The sequence below is a fragment of the Oryctolagus cuniculus genome, chromosome 2 (assembly GCF_051225735.1).
Source record: "Oryctolagus cuniculus isolate XC-2025 breed Fujian yellow rabbit chromosome 2, ASM5122573v1, whole genome shotgun sequence".
Lineage (NCBI taxonomy): Eukaryota > Metazoa > Chordata > Mammalia > Lagomorpha > Leporidae > Oryctolagus > Oryctolagus cuniculus.
The window spans coordinates 179,754,776-179,775,338 of NC_142868.1; the positions used below are offsets into that span (position 1 = coordinate 179,754,776).

At 40.6% G+C, this 20,563-nt stretch overlaps 1 protein-coding gene across 6 annotated transcripts in view; it reads right to left on the bottom strand.

Annotated features, from left to right (window-relative positions):
• The window catches only part of BABAM2 (BRISC and BRCA1 A complex member 2), a 488,359-nt gene that overhangs the window by 196,048 nt on the left and 271,748 nt on the right, over positions 1-20,563 (bottom strand). For all 6 annotated transcript variants that reach the window (XR_016229520.1, XM_017340849.4, XM_002709945.6 and 3 more), the window contains one exon: positions 14,034-14,143. Coding sequence is in view for 5 of the 6 variants with exons in the window: in XM_017340849.4 (XP_017196338.1) it covers positions 14,034-14,143 (110 nt within the window). In the remaining variant the exon portion in view is untranslated. The remainder of the gene's footprint in view (positions 1-14,033; positions 14,144-20,563) is intronic.

Here is a 20,563-nt window from a genome sequence, read left to right on the forward strand (position 1 = left end):
TGAATCTTAGTTTCTTCATTTACAAAATGGGGGAAATAGTAGTTATCAATATCACAGGATTGTTTTAAGGAATGAATGAGATAGTAAGTATGGAGCACTTAAAAGATGTGAGACCAATGTTATTAATATCCAGGATACACATATATACCCATATACATACATATTTACCTATAGAAATAGATACCATGGTTTTAATTTCAGTTTTTACTTTTATGTTTATTATAGTATACTTTTAAGGTGTTCAACATGCTTTTGATATATATAGTGAAATGTTTACTATAGTCAAATAAATTAACATATCCAACCCCTTCCGTAGCTATTTGTGTGTGTTTTTAAGAGTACCTAAAATCGCCGGCGCCGCGGCTCAGTAGGCTAATCCTCCGCCTTGCGGCGCTGGCACACCGAGTTCTAGTCCCGGTCGGGGTGCTGGATTCTGTCCCCGTTGCCCCTCTTCCAGGCCAGCTCTCTGCTGTGACCAGGGAGTGCAGTGGAGGATGGCCCAAGTGCTTGGGCCCTGCACCCCATGGGAGACCAGGAGAAGCACCTGGCTCCTGCCATCGGATCAGCGTGGTGCGCCAGCCGCGGCGTGCCGGCCGCAGCGGCCATCGGAGGGTGAACCAACGGCAAAAGGAAGACCTTTCTCTCTGTCTCTCTCTCTCACTGTCCACTCTGTCTGTCCAAAAAAAAAAAAAAAAAAAAGTACCTAAAATCTACTGCCTTAGTATATTTAAATATATGATACAATATTAACTACAGTCTTCACACCATACATTGGCTCTCCAGATTCACTTATCCTATAAAACTGCAAATCTGTACTCTATGACCTACTTCTCCCCATTTCTTCTTCTCCCTCGCCTGGTAACCACCATTCCACTCTCTGTTTCTGCGTACTTGAGTTTTTAAAAATTCCACATATAAGTGAGATCATTTTTCTTTCTGTGTCTGGTTTATTTCATCTAGCATTACGTCCCCTACGTTCTCCTTTTTGTAAGGCTGAATAATCCATGGTGTTATACACAGCACAACATCCCTACCCTTCATCCACTGATGGGCATTTAGGGTGTTTCCCACTGAAACAGGTCCAACCATTTCAGTTGCTTCTCCATCCGCACTCTTCACATGGAGTTACAAGGCCAACTTTACCTGTACTTTTAAGAGTTAGAAAAAAGTAACTGAACAGACTGATGAATAACCCTAACAAAGTGGGAACAATATAGACAAATCACCAAAGTAGCTAACATCTAACACAAATACTCTGAGTTTTTACTCTATTAACAGAAAAATCAAGAACTTAAAATAATATGTTCTATAATGTTTTTTTGCAAGGAACCATTTATGATATAGTTAACAAATCATTAAAGGCTTTCAAAATCATTTTCTTAAGCTTTAAAACACAGTAAAATGGTCATGTTAAACTCTGACAAAGTTAGTTAGGAAAAACACACTAGGTCAGAGGAAGAAATGAAAACATGGAGTGTTATCACCATTTGGTCATAAACTTCTTTTCTCAGAGAAACATGCCTATAAAAATCTGTTCCAGGATGAAAACTTGGCACAAAGCAACCCAACCTTACATCATACTTTTTAAAGATTGGGGTGGAGTAGGGAGAGGAGGGATTAAAAAGCAAGAGGGGAAAATCTTTGCATGTAGGAAAAAAAAAACGTTGTCGGTAAAACAAATTTTCCACTGATGTATATAACTTCTTCAAATTAATGGCTTGGTTCAGCTGAAATTTGGCAAGGTAGCAGATTTTAGTCTGTTTCAAGAGTGCCCTCTACTTTGTTTAAGCTGCCTATAAAGACCATGCTTGCAGACGAGATGCCCATTCCTTGTTATGGTCCTGTTGACGATGTTATGTTAACTCATCATTTGTTTTGATTTAAGCCAAAGGCTTCTCCATTCATTAAGTCATTAGCATTGCTAGTGAAAGACAGCGTGTCTGAATTTTAACAGGTACAGAAAAACTCTAATATAATCATGATTAGCCTTCTATTATGGGAATCAAAATCAGACATACCAGGATCAAATTACATATGCTTTAATAAAACTTCACACAGTAAAATCTGGCAACATTGGTGTTAGCCCTTTCCTGCATCAACAAAAGTTTAAGGAGTTCCACTTTATATATGAATTTTACAGTTAAGAGCCTTAGTCATTACCTACCTATACCAAACACTTGTAAACAGGAACCATACCATTACTTTAGGTACTAAATAATTACACACTGAAACCATGCTGTGGTCATAATATAACCATATACTTTTTTTCAGGGAGAAGATGAACTAAAACAACTTTATTTTTAAAACCCAACTGATATATCCACCCATCCACACCCACATCATGCTCTGAAAACTAAGTAAATGATACTTTTTCGCATAATAGACTGATCCACAGAGCAGTAGGTAGAAATACGCTGCACTTAGAAATCTGTAGATAGAAACACGCTGATACGACAAGATGCCGGAACAACTGTGAGCTAGGAGCCACTAAGGAAAAGTGACATGAATCACGTGCGCTTCATGGAGGTCAATGCCCAAACACAAGAGGAACACTCCAAAGGCTGACTTCAGTACCTGTAGCCTTGTCCCTTTGAGGTTCTTCTATCTCCACTATGAATTAACAAAAGACACTTAAGTATTTGTGTTGGGCAAGGAGGCATGAGAGTGGCAGGGCTCTTCAAGAATCTGTCATTTGGGTTGGTGTGGGTAAAGCCACCGCCTACAGTGCAGGCCTCCCATATGGGCACTGGTTCAAGTCCCGGTTGTTCCACTTCCAATCCAGCTCTCTACTATGGCTTGGGAAATCAGTAAAAGATGTCCCAAGTCCTTGGGCCCCTGCACCTGCATGGGAGACTTGGAAGAAGCTCCTGGTTCCTGGCTTCAGATCGGTGCAGCTCTGGCTGTTGTGTCCAATTGGGGAGTGAACCAGCAGTTGAAAGACACCTCTGTCTCTCTCTCTCTCTTTGCCTCTCCTTCTCTCTCTGTGTAAATCTGACTTTCAAATAAATAAATCTTAAAAAAAAAAAAAAGAATCTGTCATTTCACTCTGAGACAAAACAGTGAGTTAAAAAATGTTTCCTAATATAATAATTATGTAATCTATTCTTTAAAAAAAAAAAAGGAAGTTAAATAGGCTCTTATTTAGGCAAACTCCATTTAATATGAACAGAATTTGTGGAGAAATGGTCATACATTATACATTCCTTATAATAAATGTTCCTAAGGCTGGTGCTGTGGCATAGAAGGTTAATCCTTAGCCTGCAGTGCCAGCATTCTATATAGGCACTGGTTCGATTCCTGGCTGTTCCATTCCCACTCTAGCTCCCTGCTAATGGGCCTGGGAAGGCAGTGGAACATGGTTCAAGTGCTTGGGCTCCTGCAACCACATAGGAGACCCAAAAGAAGCTCCTGGCTCCTGGCTTCGGCCTGACCCAGCCCCGGCCATTGTGGTCATTTGGGGAATGGACCAGAGGATGGGATATATTTTCTTTCTCTGTTTCTCTGGCCTTTCAAACGAATGAATGAATGAATAAATAAATAGGTTTTTTTAAAATATCTCTAGGCATAGATATTCCTAATCTGTTTGCTTCATGACACCTGGGGCCTTGGGGTTGGTTGACAGAATGGGTTTACTAATCTAGCACACAGTAAGCATTGGTAAGAGACAGAGACACACAGACAGACGGACACATAGATGCATTATGGGCTGAATGGTTCTATTACCCCACACTTTCTATGTTGAATCCCTAATCCCAATGTGATGGTATTAAATGGTGGGGCTTTGGGGAGGTAGGTTCAGATAAGGACAGGGCAGTTGAGACCCCATGATAAGATCAATAGCCTCATAAGAAGAGGAAGGAATGCCAGAGCTTCCTCTCTATCACATGAAGGGACAGCAAGAAGGTGGCCATCTGCCAGTTGAGAAGAGCGTTCAGATCCAAATCTGCTGGCACCGTCATCTTCATCTTTAAGATTTTAGCCACAGCAACTATGAGAAATACATTTCTGTTCTTTAAGTGACGCAGTCTATGGTATTTTGTCATGGCAGGCCAAACTGACTAATGTAATATAAGACAATACATGTGTATGAGTGTGTGTATATGCATACATATATGTAGTTACTTGTACCATGTATAGGACATGTGTTTATATCCACATATATATAGCACATACATAACGCATAAATATGTACCTAATTTTCAAATATATGCACATACTAGTATGGTTACTTAAACACAAGTGTATTTAAAAGGCATTGTGAATTCATCATGAAATGCTAAAAGTAATTATGTCTATGCCTAGAGATGTATGCAATGCTTTTCTTATGTATTTTTTTTATCCACAGCAAAACTCCCTCTTTGTGATGAGCAGCTGTAAGGGCTTTGACGAACAGAGGTGGATACCCACATGGGACGCCAGATCGCAGCTGGAGGCTTTACCCACTATGCTGCAATGCCAGCCCCAATTCTGTATCTTTTTAATGTTTGGCATTCTGTAATTTCCATATGATATGTCGAAGTATCAAGTTCTTACTTATCTTGTTTGAGATTCATTCTATTCCTCCAACTGAGGTTGGATATCTTGCATGAGTTCTAGCACATTCAAGGGCATTTTCTCTTCCACATTCTAACTTCTCTGTTCCTATCTATAACACGGCGTACTATTAACTGTCACTTTGCATCTCAGACTTTTGACTGAGGAAGGTTTTCCTTCTTACAAATAAATAAAATGAACAGAGACTGCAATAAAACAGTAGAGATCAGCGTTCAGAACTTTGGAGAGAGTTTTCAAGATGGTGGAATAGGGAGGGACAGAACTTTGCTGTTGAGAAATAGTGTTAAACTGAACATCATAAACGCCTCATCCCATTGCAGAAAAAACTGCACGGAATGCTTCAGGTGCTCAGCAAAGGGGTGAAAGGCATGAGGTTTTAAATGAAGACACAGTGCATCTTACAGTTTCAGATGAATAACATTATGCTGTTGAGAAGAGAGACGCATTTGAGAAAGAGAAAGCACAGAACTGCCCCAAGACACAAATAAATCTAAGATGGAGCTTAAGGGGCAAACAAGTCTAAGAAACATAGACTCTGAGATTTGAGTCATCACAGATTTATATACATCTTCTTCCTAAATGTATATTTTCTGCCTGCAAAGAAACCTAAATAAAAACACAGAGATATCAGTAACTGCAGCGGCTGGGGAGGTGGGAGTTCCACACAGAATGTTTCCAAAAATATGAGATTTGGGGGCTGATTGATTTTCTCCCCCAACTGAGTTCTGTTCTGGTTCTTTTTTTGTACTGTTTCAAAGCAAAGGCTGAGCTCTTGATCTTTCGGGAGGCACAGGGAAGACAAAAGGCCAAGCTCACTAATGAAAACTTGCTGAACTTACTTTTCAGAATTCCATTCTAAGTCACGAAGAACCCTTTTGGCCCTGCTCCCAGACTAGTAAAACGAACATCTCCAGTCCCTAGAGGCTAAGAAAGCTCTTTCCACTAAAACCAAATACACATTTTCCCCTGACAGCTGGTTGTCTTAGCATACTCTGAACTGTGTATTCATCAAAGGAAAAAAAATAACTTCAGGAGAACAATATTTATTATAGGATTATCAGAGTGACTCAATAAACATGAGTAAGACAAAATTAAACCATGTTTACTATGATGTTCTATAACTTAAACCCTGACACAAAATCACCCCAAAAGATTTGGGGGTCTCTTTTTGGAGACAACTGATAATGGATATTTTTAGAAGTAAGAATTATCTTTTCCTTTTCATTTATCTATGCTTAGTTATATAATTTTGCCAATTATTCTAAACATCTTTTGAGCATCTAAAATGAAAATGTTCCATTCTGTTAAGATGTTAAATTCAGCATTAAAGTGAAATTAAATCACAATATAGTGGATTTGCTTATTGTTAACAAAAGAATTATTTTATCTGACTTATGTAATTCTAATATCTTTACCCATAATTTTAAGTAGTATCACTTAAATTTTCAGCTTTCCTTACCCCTTGCCTAGACCTGGGGGTCAAGTTTCAGTTTATCCCTTTCTGGATCACAAGCTAACATCCAACTATATCAAGAGACCATGTATGTTGCCAGGCACATTGGGGAGCAAAGCCAGGGAGAAGCAGGCTGAAGAGGCCAAAGGAAGAATAGATGAAAGGTCGCAGGAGACCAAAATCTTATTCCCCAGCTCCAGGAGTCAGTATTTAAGTCATTCCTACAAAGTACAGCTCTACCTCTCACAAAATGACCAGGGGATCACAAAGGAAAAGAGCCTACTGGCTCCCACAAGGCACAGCAACAAGAAATTCCCATGGAGCACACCTGCCCTTCCAGGCTCAGGATCCAAGTGTCACAGCTTTCTAGCCTTCCAGCAAGTCCCATCAGCGGGGGCTGTGGGCTGAGCTCAGGAAGGATTCTGGGAAGGCTAGCTTGGCAGGAGACAGGCTGTAGCTCACTGGTCCTCGACTGATGGGGACAGAGGCCCAGGTCTGGAGGAGTTTTTACTTCAGGCAGGAAACAGGCCAATAAAGGCACGGACACAGAAGATGCTTGTAGTCCTGTTGGGCAGGCAGACAGCAGTGGTCAAGAGAAGTTCCACAGAAGAGATGGTGATTATTTCATTAAAGAAACAGACAAGAGCGCTCCCATTCACTGGTTCCCTTCCTATATATCACAATGGCTGGGACTGCATCAGGCCAAAGCCAGGAGCTAGGAACTCAATTCAGGTCTCCTATATGGATGGCAAGGACCCAACTACTTTGAGCCACAGCCTGCTGCCTCGCAGGGTGTACATCAGCAAGGAAGTGGGATTTGGAGCTGGGACTCTGATTTGGGACACAAGTGTCTCAAGCAGCATATTAACTGCTAAGCCAAGCCCATGTCAGGGAGGTGGCAACTGAGAAGACTGGCGAGGAGAGACAGAACTTCAGTGGCCTCTGTGGGGGAGGAAAAAGAAATTCAGTGTTCTGGTACAGGAAGCAGCCTCTGCAAAGGCGCAGAAGAGAGAGGAATGCAAGGTGTGTTCAGAAGATCATAAAAACTCCAGTGTGGTTGATCAAGAGGATCCATACATAGAGAATCCAGACTAGAAAGGTGAGCTGGCACCACGGCAACAGAATCCTCAGAATGCCAAATGGAGAGCTGTGTACCGAGTTCAGCTGGCGACAGAGAAGTGCTGATGGTTTGGGGCATCCATGACTGGAACTTACTTCAGGAAGACAGTAGTCTTGGCAACTCGTGACAAGAGCCTAGGGAGATTACTGACACCATAAACAAGAGTGTCAATTTGTCAAGTCAACAACAGGAGTCATTGCACACTTACTCCCCATGTAGGTTCTCTGTCCTTAATGTGTTGTCCAATGTGAATTAATGCTATAACTAGTACTCACACAGTATTTTACACTTTATGTTCTGTGTGGGTGAAAACTGTTGAAATCTTTACTTAGTATATACTAAATTGATCTTCTATGTATAAAGACAATTGAAAATTAATCTTGATGTGAATGGAAGGGGAGAGGGAGTGGGAGTTGGGAGGGTTGCGGGTGGGAGGGAAGTTATGGGGGGGGCCATTGTAATCCATAAGCTGTACTTTGGAAATTTATATTTACTAAATAAAAGTTTAAAAAAAAAGAGAGAGAGGGAAAAATTGAAAACTGAAACTGGGGAGTTAACTGGGAATTAGATAGAAAGAAGCTGGAAGTTAAAAGGCCCAGAGACGATGCGGCAACTGAGGGATGGAATCAAGTAATGACAGCTGGAATGACAATAATGACACACACTGTGGGGGCACGGCTTTCTAGTACAAAACAAGCAGCTAGCTAATGGGTAGAGGGTGTGGCATATGCCCTTGAGTTGTAGCACCCACGCACTGAAGACAATGGTGTCACGAAGGGAAACAGCTTTGTGAAGAAGAACCATTAGCTTACTGGGGGAATGACGAGTCTGGTTTTGGAATTTTGAGTTGTCACTGAAAACACACACAGATAGAAAAGCAGACCTGTGGGCAGCAGGGAAGATGAGGTTAGAAATGGCAATTGGTAGGGGGGGGGGAGTTGGGGGTCATCCACGAAGAGAGAAAGCCATGAAAATGTTCTGGGGAAGTAATCCCAGGAAACCTAACTTAGCATAATTTAATGTGTGGGGAAAAGGGAGTAGAGGCAGTAACAGTGACCAGGGAGGGCCTAAGTACTTGAGCTTCTAGGGAAAAAAAAAAAGCTGTACCATAAAATATCTGCTGGGAATATGACCACGAGGATCAGATGGGACAGTAAAGTGAAAAGCAGTTTCTGAACATTTTAAACTACTAAACAAACACATTTTTATAATGGCTGCTGTATTACATATTTATTCTCTGAATAAGCCTCAATCCATTGGAAAAGCCAGGCTTCCCCTAATCTTTCAAAGCCCCCTTTCCACCAGGTCAAGTGGAAATACCATCTCTTCCTCCCTTGAACTCTTACAGTACTGAGGAAGGCTTTTCTTTGGTGTTTTTGCAACTCAAGGAGCACTAACTGAACATCAAGGATGGGCCAAGGGCTGTAGTAGGTCCTTTCACATCCACCCTGCCTGAAGTAGCTGCACTGAAACTTAGACTTGTCCCTCTTCACAGAAGATGCGATGAAAGAAAGGAGAAGTAACTGGGCCAAGATTACCAGCCAATGAGGGAAGGAGCAGGGAGCTCCTGCTGCACTGAACCACAAGCTGCAACTTGCCACACTTACTCTCATCCTCCTTCCTATATCGCAGGCAAGTTACGGGCACGGCCCTATTTCATTTCTCTTGCTAGCCTCTGAAGCATGTAGCAAAGGCTTTTACACTTGGCCAATTCTCACCAGGGTTTGTTGCCTTACAGGATGAATACATGCATGTTTGCAGGCACCAAGCCTCTCTAAGAGCGAGCATTTATGGGCTGGTAAGCTTTGAGAACTGATTTCCGAGGCGGCCTGTGGCTTAACAACACAAGTTCTAAAAACAAATTCTGTACTTGTGAAACATGCCACCTGGTCTGCCTCAGGGGCTGAAGCCCTCTTTTTGTGCACCAAGTGGGAACAGCATAGGGAGTGACGCAGCTGGTTTTCTTGAAACCACTCCCACAAACTAGCTGGAGCCAAGAAAAGGGCCCACACCTTTTGGGGAAGAGGCCTGTGCAGTCTCTGGTACCCATTTAACCTTTGGTTTTACTGCTGGAACTGCCAACAGTCTGGGAACGAAGGAAAGGTAGGGCATGTCGAGTGCCAGCTCTGATGATGTAACCCTAAAATTCACAGCTTTTCTGCCAGGAAAAAAAAAAAGGCAATGGCTTAGAAACTATTTTTTTCCTTCTCTAATATTCAACCAAAATCTATTTTGCATCACTGACTACTAACTTTTTTTTTTTTTTTTTTTTGCATAACTTACTACTTCTTAAAAAAACGAAAAGAACTTAGTATCTAATTCAACTCACTGATTTTAGTTCCTGGGGAACCAAATATGGTGGGCCTGAAATGTGTTTATTTCATACACGTCCCTTGTGCAAGAAGAGCACAACAAAATTCTTCTTGGAAGCATTTACTTTCCAAGCCATATTCACGTGCAGTGAGAGACCTGGGAACGAACTGCATCTAAGCACCATAAGGGCATGCGGCTGTGTGCGCCAGGGCTGCCAGAGACACCAGACAACTATTCCTGGACCCTGGGTAAACACACAGACTTCAGAAGTGGGATCACATTTCAGAGCTTCATCAAATTATAATACACTTGGGAGTGTTGTACCAATGTATCTGACAGATGTTCCCTTTTGTTGGGATTGTCTATTCTGGGGACATTTGGTATCCATGTTTTTGGAAACATTTAGGATATAACAAATTGATCTCTTCTCCTACATGTGACGACAAGACCCAAAGTAGCCTTTTGCTTTTCCAATTTCTAGGTCTAGTTCATGTGATCACAATATCCTTGCCCACTTGATGGACTCACTGGGGCAGAAAGATAATAGCTGGACTGGAAAGGGGTTTCTCCTGGGCTCCAGAGGTCTCTCTCTACCCATGAACTGGGACGGTGGGAATGCAAGGTTCTCTTCATGATTGGTACTGAATGTGACCCAAGCTTTTGGTTTCTTTAGGCTCTGCCTGTGAAAGGGATTGCATGGGGTTTGGGACTTCCTAGAAAGAGCCATAGCAGAAGCCAAAAGAAGAACAAGCCTCAGCTAGGGCAAGAGTCTGGCATCAGCTTTGGGCGGGTCACACCACATGCTTTTCCCATGACTCCTGAAAGAACTCTCCAGCTCTGAGTCTATCATCAATGCTGGGATAGCGAAGAGTTGACAGAGTAATACGAAACACAGGTAACAAATGACAGCTCACCACAATTAAAAATAGTACCAACCCCTATTCACTCACTTCTTTTTTTTTTTAAATTAATTAATTATTATTTTTGGGGGGGGGGTACAGGCAGAGTGGACAGTGAGAGAGAGAGAGACAGAGAGAAACGTCTTCCTTTTGCCGTTGGTTCACCCTCCAATGGCCGCCGCAGCCGGCACACCGCAGCTGGCGCACCGCGCCTATCTGAAGGCAGGAGCCAGGTGCTTCTCCTGGTCTCCCATGGGGTGCAGGGCCCAAGCACTCGGGCCATCCTCCACTGCACTCCCTGGCCACAGCAGAGAGCTGGCCTGGAAAAGGGGCAACCGGGACAGAATCCGGTGCCCCAACCGCGACTAGAACCCAGTGTGCCGGTGCCGCAGGCGGAAGATTAGCCTATTGAGCTGCGGCGCTGGCCTTATTCACTCACTTCTTAAAACCTGCCCTATGACCACAGCAGGTTTCTGGAATAGTATTACCACTGTTCTTTGCTTTGAACTCTGCAAGAATTAACCAAAGATATTATAATAAACTTCCTTTTTATGTGGGAGATACAATCCAAGATCCTCACTGGATGTCTAAAATTCTGGCTAGTGTCAAACTCTAAATAGCTTATGTTTCTCCTACATATACATACCTATGATAAAGCTGAATTTATAAGTTATGCACAATAAGAAATTAACAATAACTAATAATGAAGTAGAACCATCATGACATGTACAGTCTGAAGTATAACAACAAAACCAGCAGAAATTTCTTTTTTGTTTTTCATAATTTCATGGATAGACGATTCATTCTTACTATAGATCTTACCAACCTCAGTATTTGATTTCTTTTATTATTTTGAGAATTTTCTTCTTTTTAACTTAAAAGCAGCACTTTTCAGCTACTCTGTGGCATATCTGAATTGCCAACATCACTACTCTTCCACTTTGGAGGTATTATCAGGAAAAATAAAGGTGACTTTGACACAGGCACCATGATACCGTGACAACTGACCTCATATGTGAGATGACTACTAAGTGACTGACAGGAGGGCAGCATATATAGTGTGGATATATCACATTCCAGCTGGGATGGAATGGCAAGAGAGTTCATCATGCTACTTAGAAGGATATAATTTAAAACTTATAAACTGGTTATTTCTGGAATTTTCCATTTAATATTTTCAGACTAGTTGACCACACATGAATAAAACCCTGCAAAACCATGGATAAGGGGGAACTATTGTAATAAGTTTAGCAAATATATAAGTCCTTAAAAAGTCATACCCCAAGTGTACTATTTTCCATTTTAAGCTTTCTCTAAAGCATGATTTTTGAAAACCTTTACTTAGGATATAACAACTTTTGGTAGTATAATTTAGCTTTATATATATAGTTCCACCAAATGAATTTGTATTAACCAAGAAAAATACAAGACCTTCCAATATAGCATTTTCAAATATTTTTGTGAGATTTGCTTATCAACCTAGTAAGACTGCCCTTACACAACTATTTACTGCACACTGCATCTGTGCAATGCAATAAAGGAATGAAAAGACTTGTTCCTTACCCACTACTAGCTTACAAAGATTTAAATAAAACAATGCATCACCAACCAAAGCTATGGTGTACAGTTCACAAAATTAGTATAATAGTTCAGTGTTGAAAACAGCTCCATGAAAGGATAGATTAATATGCAAAGGCAAATGGTTGGTAGAGACAGCATTTGAATAAAACCTTAGAAAATGTACAGTATTTCAACAGGAAGAGGGGCTGGAGAAGGGTATTGTGCACGGAAGGAACAACTTTAGCAAAGGCACAAAGACAACAGAACAGACATGAATTGAGAGAACTGGTCAGGTCCGGCTACAGGACAGGCTATGTGAATGCAAGTAATAGCAAACAGATCTGGAAGGAATGGCTGTGACCAGTTTTTAACATAAAGAGAGGGAGCAAATATGGAAAGCTGGAATTTGGAAATAAGAAAGACGTCTTTTAAATTATAGTCTTTCCAAATAAATTTTCATATCATATCTTTCATTTTTTATTTGTACATGTTCTTAGAGATTATTTTTACTAGCCAGTTTATTTGCAAACTTGGTGCAATAACTTCAAAAAATGTTTTCCTAAGCTAGCAATGGTTTGCCTGCAGCTTAACTAATATATTCCTATTACTCCCATCTTGGGATTATTTACTGAAGTCTCTTTTCTCATCAGCAAAACATCTTCTTAATTTAACTCATTAAGCACATACAGAGTAGCTACTCTTGAACTACTTATTTGCTCACTTATTTATACTTTCTGCCCAACTTGTCCCTGCTAACCACTGGCTTACCCATATCAGTAATCACAACACCAATAGGTAATACTTGCTGAGTTTTTGCTATAGTGCCAGACCCTATAATCCATTTGTTATCAACAGTATTTAATATATTACTCAAAACAGCACTGTGAAATCAGTATTACAACCCCTATTTTACAACTGAGGAAACAAGTTCAGAGATGTCAAATATTGTGCCCACTGGTAGGCAGCCAAACCTAGGTTCAGATCTAGTCAGCTTGGTCCTACAGCCTTGCATCTCAGCATCGCACTTACTATCTCTAGCACCTTTTGATTCCTTACTAACATGGGTCAGTATTTTCAGTTTGAAATATTAAAACATGCACGAGCACTTGCTATTCCAATGTAAAATCCTGTTCTAGGTGCTGTTGGACATAAAGTCAATACATGAGAGAATGCCTATGGAACACTGATGCCCAGAATCTCCCACACTTGAGTATAACTAGCTGTATTATATCAGTTTGCAAGATGATGTGTCCATGATCATAAATTAGAACAACCAAAGCCGGAGGGGGTGAAAATGGATGGTGACCACATCTTCTCACAGACAGAAATCAGCCAGCCCTGACTAAATGACTTACAGAGAATTTTAATAACACATTTCAATCAGTGTCTGTGAAAACTCTTAAATGCCGATGAAAATTTTGTCCTAAGTTCCCAACCAAATCTGCTTATAATCCATTTTCAATGAACCTCAGCTTCCTTTGAAGTAGAACAAGCTACTAAAGCATTTAGCCAACAATAAGCACATTGTGAAGCCAGTCCTTATTCATTACTGATGAGAAAAGTTACTTGGTTAGAACACAAGTGTGCTATCAAACTCCTTCCGCCATATAGCTGGATGTTGTGTAAAATCATATATATTTATTTAGACACAGAAAACGAACTCAAACACCATGCTTAAAGCTGCTACTTGTTCTATCACCTGCAGTGACTTCTGAATAAACATCTGCTGAGTATGTTAAAGAGAATGCTTCTGCTTTTGCAGCAACTCCGAGAGTTACAAATACTAAGACACGAAGCCGCACACTGCTCAGCAGTCTTCTTCGGGCTACTACCACTTGTACCCCCGGACACCCCTGAAGGACATCACAATTTTGGACCCACTCTGTCTCCTCCCCTTTCTTTATGTAGGGGCAGTCATAACCCAAACTGCACAGCAGACTTAGGAAAAGAATGCAGGGGCAAATCCAAACTGCATTTACTCTGTAGTTTAAACCTCTCATACATGGAATTTTTAAGGAAAAAAACATGCATAAAAAGAAATAATTTTAGGAGTTCATAATGGCAAAAGAAAGAGTGAGACACATGAGCAAGTCGAAGCACCAGGTTATGTAACATTAATGACGCTGACACTTACTGTTCAATTCGGGGTGACAAGTACAGCTTGGGGTACACTTGGGTGGCTTCAGTATCCTCAAAGCTGACAGAAAGGAGGGCCACATCTTCTCCAGGATCTTCATTTACATCCTTAGACAGGAAGTGAAAGGAAAACGATCAGCACCTGCTCACGTCACCTCCTCCTGTGAGTGAGGAGCTCGCAGTCCACCGCTGCACTGATAGTTGAGGGTTCCCCTTGCTCCACCTGAACAGCTCAGCATGTCTTCTGCCACCAACATTATCACTCCACTCAGAAAGAATGGCTGCCAAACTTCCTGACCAGAAGTTACCATAATCGGGCAAAAGACCACCACATATCTCACGTGTGCCCCCATTCAGGGGTAGGGGGAGTGAATCTGTGATAACAAAGTAATAGACAAAAAAAGTACAGCTGACAAATTGCAGTCAACATTGCTTTGAACATGATTTATATACTAAAAAAACAACAAAATGTTATAGTACCCAGTAATTTTATTATACCTACCTTTACATAATGTTGTTATTTAAATAACAAAAATTCCTAGGAAACAAATCACCATGAAGCATGTCACTACGCAAGCAGACGGCAGAGGAGTTAGGTACACATCTGCTTTATGAAATGATTATGGGTGATTCACATGAGAACCACAAGACACATCCATACATATTTTAGAAGTCCAATTATAAGAACACTGTAAGACAAAAACACTGTTGATCCAAGTGTGTACCAATAAACACTATGAGGTTAACCAAATAACCCACAATAAACTAAACTTTTTAACAGTAAAGCTGACCTTACTGTGATTTATAATTAAGAATCAAGAATGGGGAGGGTATTTAGCCTCGTGGGCAGGACACTGGTTACAATGCCTGTGTCCCATACTGAAGTACTTATGTTTGATAACTGGTTCTAGCTTCTGGCTCCAGCTTCTTACTAATGCTGACCCTGAGAGGAGGCCTTGGTGATGGCTCAAGTAATTGGGGTAAATGTTACCCATGTGAAAGACCTGGATTGGATTTCTGGCTCCAGCCATTGCAGATATTTGCGGAGTGAACAGGTAGAAGGGAACGTATGCACTCTCGCTCTTCTTCTCTCTCACACACAAACATAAACAAACAAATAAATAGATTTTTTTAAGCTTAAGAATAGAAGCAATTAAATGTCATAACAAACTCCAGCCAGCACTGATGACACACTGATGAAGTATCCAAAATCAAGATTGTGGAACTTACAACTACAAGCATGTACTTTACAATTATTGCCAAGTGTCAAGTGCCTGCCAGACTTCTAAAAAAAACACTGAATTGAGATAAATCTGGTAGCATATTGATCTTAATTTGTAAGTATCCCATTTTAGTAAGCTTTAATATTTTATTTTTGGTTGGTGGTAGCTTCAAGTAAAATACAAAATTTTTCTATTTTAAAATTTCTTTATTAATATAAACAGAACAGATTTTATGTATTCCACAGGTACATTTCCAAGAAGACAACCATACTTCCCTCACTACCTTGGTCACCTCCAATCTCCCTCCCTCCCTACAGCAGTAAAAAAAAAATGAACTCTGGTCATTTGCAACAAAATGGAGGAATCTGGAAAACATCATGCTGAGTGAATTAAGCCAGTCCCAAAGGGACAAATATTTTATGTTCTCCCTGATCAGTGACAACTAACTGAGCACCTAAATGGAAACCTGTAGAAGTGAAACTGACAACTATGAGAAACAATGATTTGACCAGCCCTTGTCCTGACTTTCGAGGAACAGCTTACTATTTTATTCCTTTTAGTTTTTTTTGTTCTACTTAATACTACTGGTTGAACTTCGTAATTAACACACAATTATCTAAAGTGTTTAAATTTAACTGAAAATTTATCCCTGTTAAAAATAAGAGTGGGAATAAGAAAGGGAGGAGATGTACAATTCGGCACATGCTCAATTGGACTACCCCCTAATGGTAGAGTTAGAAACGTGCCAAGGGATTCCAATTCAATCTCATCAAGGTGGCATGTACCAAAGCCATCTCACTAATCAAAGTGACCAGTTTACGTTCATAATTGATCATAATGATAGTATTAAGAGTCAAAGGGATCACATAAATAAGACTAGTGTCTGCTAATACTAACTGATAGAATTAAAAAGGAAAGAACGATCCAACATGGGAAGCAGGATACACAGCAGACTCAATAGAATGGCAGATGTCCTAAACAGCACTCTGGCCTCAGAATCAGCCCTTAAGGCATTCAGATCAGGCTAAAAAGCCCATGAGAATATTTCAGGCATGGAAAGCCAAGATACTCTGGCAAAAAAAGAAAAAAAAACCTAAATGAAAGATCTCCGCGAGTGAGATCCCAGTGAAAAGAACAGGTCATCAAAGAAGGAGGTACCTTTCTCTGAAGGGAGGAGAGAACTTCCACTTTGATTATGGCCTTGTCTAAATAAGGTCGGAGTTGGCAAACTCAAGAGGCTTCCATAGCCTTGGCAGCTCATGACAAGAGCCTCAGGTGATTACTAATGCCATAAATAAGAATGTCAATTGTTAAATCAACAACAGGAGTCACTGTGCACTTACTCCCCATGTAGGATCTCTGTCCTTAATGTGTTGTCCAATGTGAATTAATGCTATAACTAGTACTCAAACAGTACTTTATACTTTGTGTGCCCGTGTGTGCAAACTGTTGAAATCTTTACTTAGTATATACTAAGTTGATCTTCTGTATATAAAGATAATTAAAAATGAATCTTAATGAAGAATGGGATGGGAGAAGGAGTGGGAGATGGGATGGTTGCGGGTGGGAGGGAGGAATATGGGAGGAAAAAGCCGCTATAATCCAAAAGTTGTACTTTGGAAATTTATATTTATTAAATAAAAGTTAAAAAAATACAAAAATTTAAAACACTTAATAGAATTGCATGTCTTTCATTCACAGGGACTGGAAAGACTTGACCTCTATTTCTGGATCAGTTCCTATGTCCTCAGGTAGGCTCAGGGGACTCTCAAGTTGGACTTAAAGATTCACCACCCCTTGAGCATTGAGAATCTCCGATAAGAATCTTATCTTTCATCTGTCTCAAAGTAGCCCCACCTCTTCTTTTCCTGCAACCCAGGAAGCTAGCCATTATGCTCACTCCGCTCAGCTCTAATGCCTTCAGTCTCCTTGAGCTGCCTCCTGAGCCTGGAAGATATGGAAGGATGATATACATCCGCAGCCCCAAGGAACCCTAGTCTCTCATGCTAAAAAACTTGAAATGTTAAAACCAAAGGAAAGAGTCTCGCTGGACTCTACCTATCTCCTGGCTTCTCTCTCATCTCTTTCCTCTCCTTCACAAACAAACCCAAAGAGTGGTCTACACTCCCTCTCTAACCCCTTCTCTCCCACACATCCCTGAGTAGCCTACTGGCTGTGCTACTTCACCAAGACTGCTCCAACTGCAAGCAGCCAACACTTTTTCCTTTTTTACGTACTGTCTAAATCTGACAAAGATGATCATTTGCCTCCGAAAATTCTCTTTCCTTGCTTCTAAGAAATCCCATTCTCCTGGTCTTCTGTTTCTTTGGCCAGTTCCTCTTCCACTTTCATTCTTCATTTTTTAATTTTTTTGCTTTACATTACTAATATTGGGCTTGTTCTAACAAAGTCCAACTATATATAAGTTTATAAAGATAAAAATCTTCCACTTCCACTTTTAAGGTAACAAATATTAGCTGTGTGTATAACTTTAAACAGCTTTCTCTATGCTCATAAACACACAAACACATGGGCAAACACCCTTGCATATAAACAGCTCTTTAATCTTCTGTTTTGTTTCCCCTAATGGGATCATATTATACATATAACTCCACCAAATGCTTCTTAAATAGCCACATAATATTCCATGGCATGGATTTATTTTTTATTAAACCATTTCCCTGGCAACAGACCTTCAGGTTGTTTGCAATTCTTAGCCATTTGATAGCACTGCAACAAATATTCACGTGTGTGTGTATGTATGTCTTTTAGTAGTGAGACTTCTATTTCATTTATTTATTTTGAAAGAGTTACAGGGTGGGGGAGAGAGGGAGGATGGGAGGGAGGGAGAGGGAGAGAAAGAAGAGAGGAAGAGAGAGAGAGAGAGAGAGATCTTCCATCCACTGGTGCGCTCCACAGATGACCTCAATGGCCAGTGCTGGGTCAGGCTAAAGCTGAGCCAGGAGTTCCATCTGGGTCTCCCACATGGGTGGCAGGGGCCCAAGTACTTAGGCCATCTTCCCCTGATTTTCACAGGTCATTAGCAGGGAGCTGGATTGGAAGTGGAGCACCCCAAACATGAAATGGCACCCATGTTGGACACTGGTGTTCCAAGTGGCAGCTTTATCCACTATGCCACAATGCCAGCCCTGGGACTTCTATTTCTTAATAAACAACTAAAATTGTTTATTTTGTTCTACTTAATACTTTTGGTTGAATACTGTAATCAATACACAGTTATTCTCAAGTGTTGAAACTTAACTGAAAAGTGATTGCTGTTAAATATAAGAGCGGGAGTAAGAGAGGGAAGAGATGTGCAATTTGGGACATGCTCAAGCTGACTTACCTCAAACGGTATAGTTAGAAACATACCAGGGGATTCCAATTCAATCCCATCAAGGTGGCATGTACCAATGCCATCTCACTAGTCCCGGTGATCAATTTCTGTTCACAACTGATCACACTGATAGGTCTAAGAGCCAAAGGGAGCACATAAACAAGACTAGTGTCTGCAAATACTAGCTGACAGAATAAAAAAGGGAGAGAATGATCCAGCATGGGAAGCGAGATACACAGCAGACCCATAGAATGGCAGAAGTCCTAAACAGCACTCTGGCCTCAGAATCAGCCCTTAAGGCACGCGGATCTGGCTGAAAAGCCCATGAGAGTATTACAGGCATGGAAAGCCAAAACACTCTGGGAAAAAAAAAAAAAAAAAACTACATGAAAGATCTCCGCGAGTGAGATCCCAGTGAAAACAACAGGTCATCAAAGAAGGAGGTACCCTTCTCTGAAGGGAGGAGAGAACTTCCACTTTTACTACGACCTTGTCTAAATATGATCAGAGTTGGTGAACTCAAAAGGCTTCCATAGCCTTGGCAACTCATGACAAGAGCCTAGGGTGATTACTGATGCCATAAACAAGAGTGTCAATTTGTTAAGTCAACAACAAGAGTCACTGTGCACTTACTCCTCATGTAGGATCTCTGTCCTTAACGTGCTGTACATTGTGATTTAATGCTATAACTAGTACTCAAACAGTATTTTTCACTTTGTGTTTCTATGTGGGTGCAAACTGTTGAAATCTTTACTTAATATATGCTAAACTGATCTTCTGTATATAAAGAGAATTGAAAATGAATCTTGATGTGAATGGAAGGGGGGAGGGAGAGGGAAAGGGGAGGGTTGCGGGTGGGAGGGAAGATATGGGGGGGTGGGCGGAAAACCATTGTAATCCATAAGCTGTACTTTGGAAATTTATATTCATTAAATAAAAGTTAAAAAAAAATAAACAACTAAAATTAAGATTGCTGGGCTAAGGGCTATGAGCATTTTACATTTCAACAGAATTTAGGATTATTTTCCTGAAACTTGTACAGCTATTCACATTTGGGCCCATGAATTTGCATCAGCAGGAGAGAGCTAGTTTCCGCTCATCCTGAGTAATGGGTAACACTGGCCGTTATCACTCTTTTTGATATAATGCTGCCAATCTGATAGTTAGAAAATGTGATCTCCATGTAGAAGTATGAAGCAAGACCCCTATCTTACACCTTACACAAAAATCCACTCAACATGGATTAAAGATCTAAATCTACGACCTCACACCATCCAATTATTAGAGAACATCAGAGAAGCCCTGCAAGATATAGGCACAGGCAAAGATATCTTGGAAAAGACCCCAGAGGCACAACAGTCAAAGCCAGAATTACCAACTGGAATTACATCAAATTGAGAAGTTTCTGAACTGCAAAAGAAACAGTCAGGAAAGTGAAGAGGCAACCAACAGAATGAGAAAAAATATGTGCAAATTATGCAACTGATAAAGGATTAATAACCAGAATCTACAAAGAGATCAGGACACTCCGCAAAAACAAATCAAACAACCCACTTAAGAGATGGGCCAGGACCTAAATAGAAATTTTTCAAAAGAAATCCAAATGGCCAACAGACACATGAAAAAATGTTCAGGATCATTAGCCATCAGGGAAATGCAAATCAAAACCACAATGAAGTTTCACCTCACCCATGGATAGAATGGCTTACATACAGAAAACAACTAACAACATATACTGGCAAGGATGTGGGGAAAAAGGCACACTAATCCACTGTTGGTGGGAATGCAAACTGGTAAAGCCACTACGGAAGACAGTTTGGAGATTCCTCAGAAACACGAATATAGCCCTACCACATGACCCAGCTATCCCACTCCTTGGAATTTACCCAAAGGAAATTAAATTGGCAAATAAAAGAGCTATTTGTGCCTCAATGTTTATTGCAGCTCAATTCACAATAGCTAAAACAT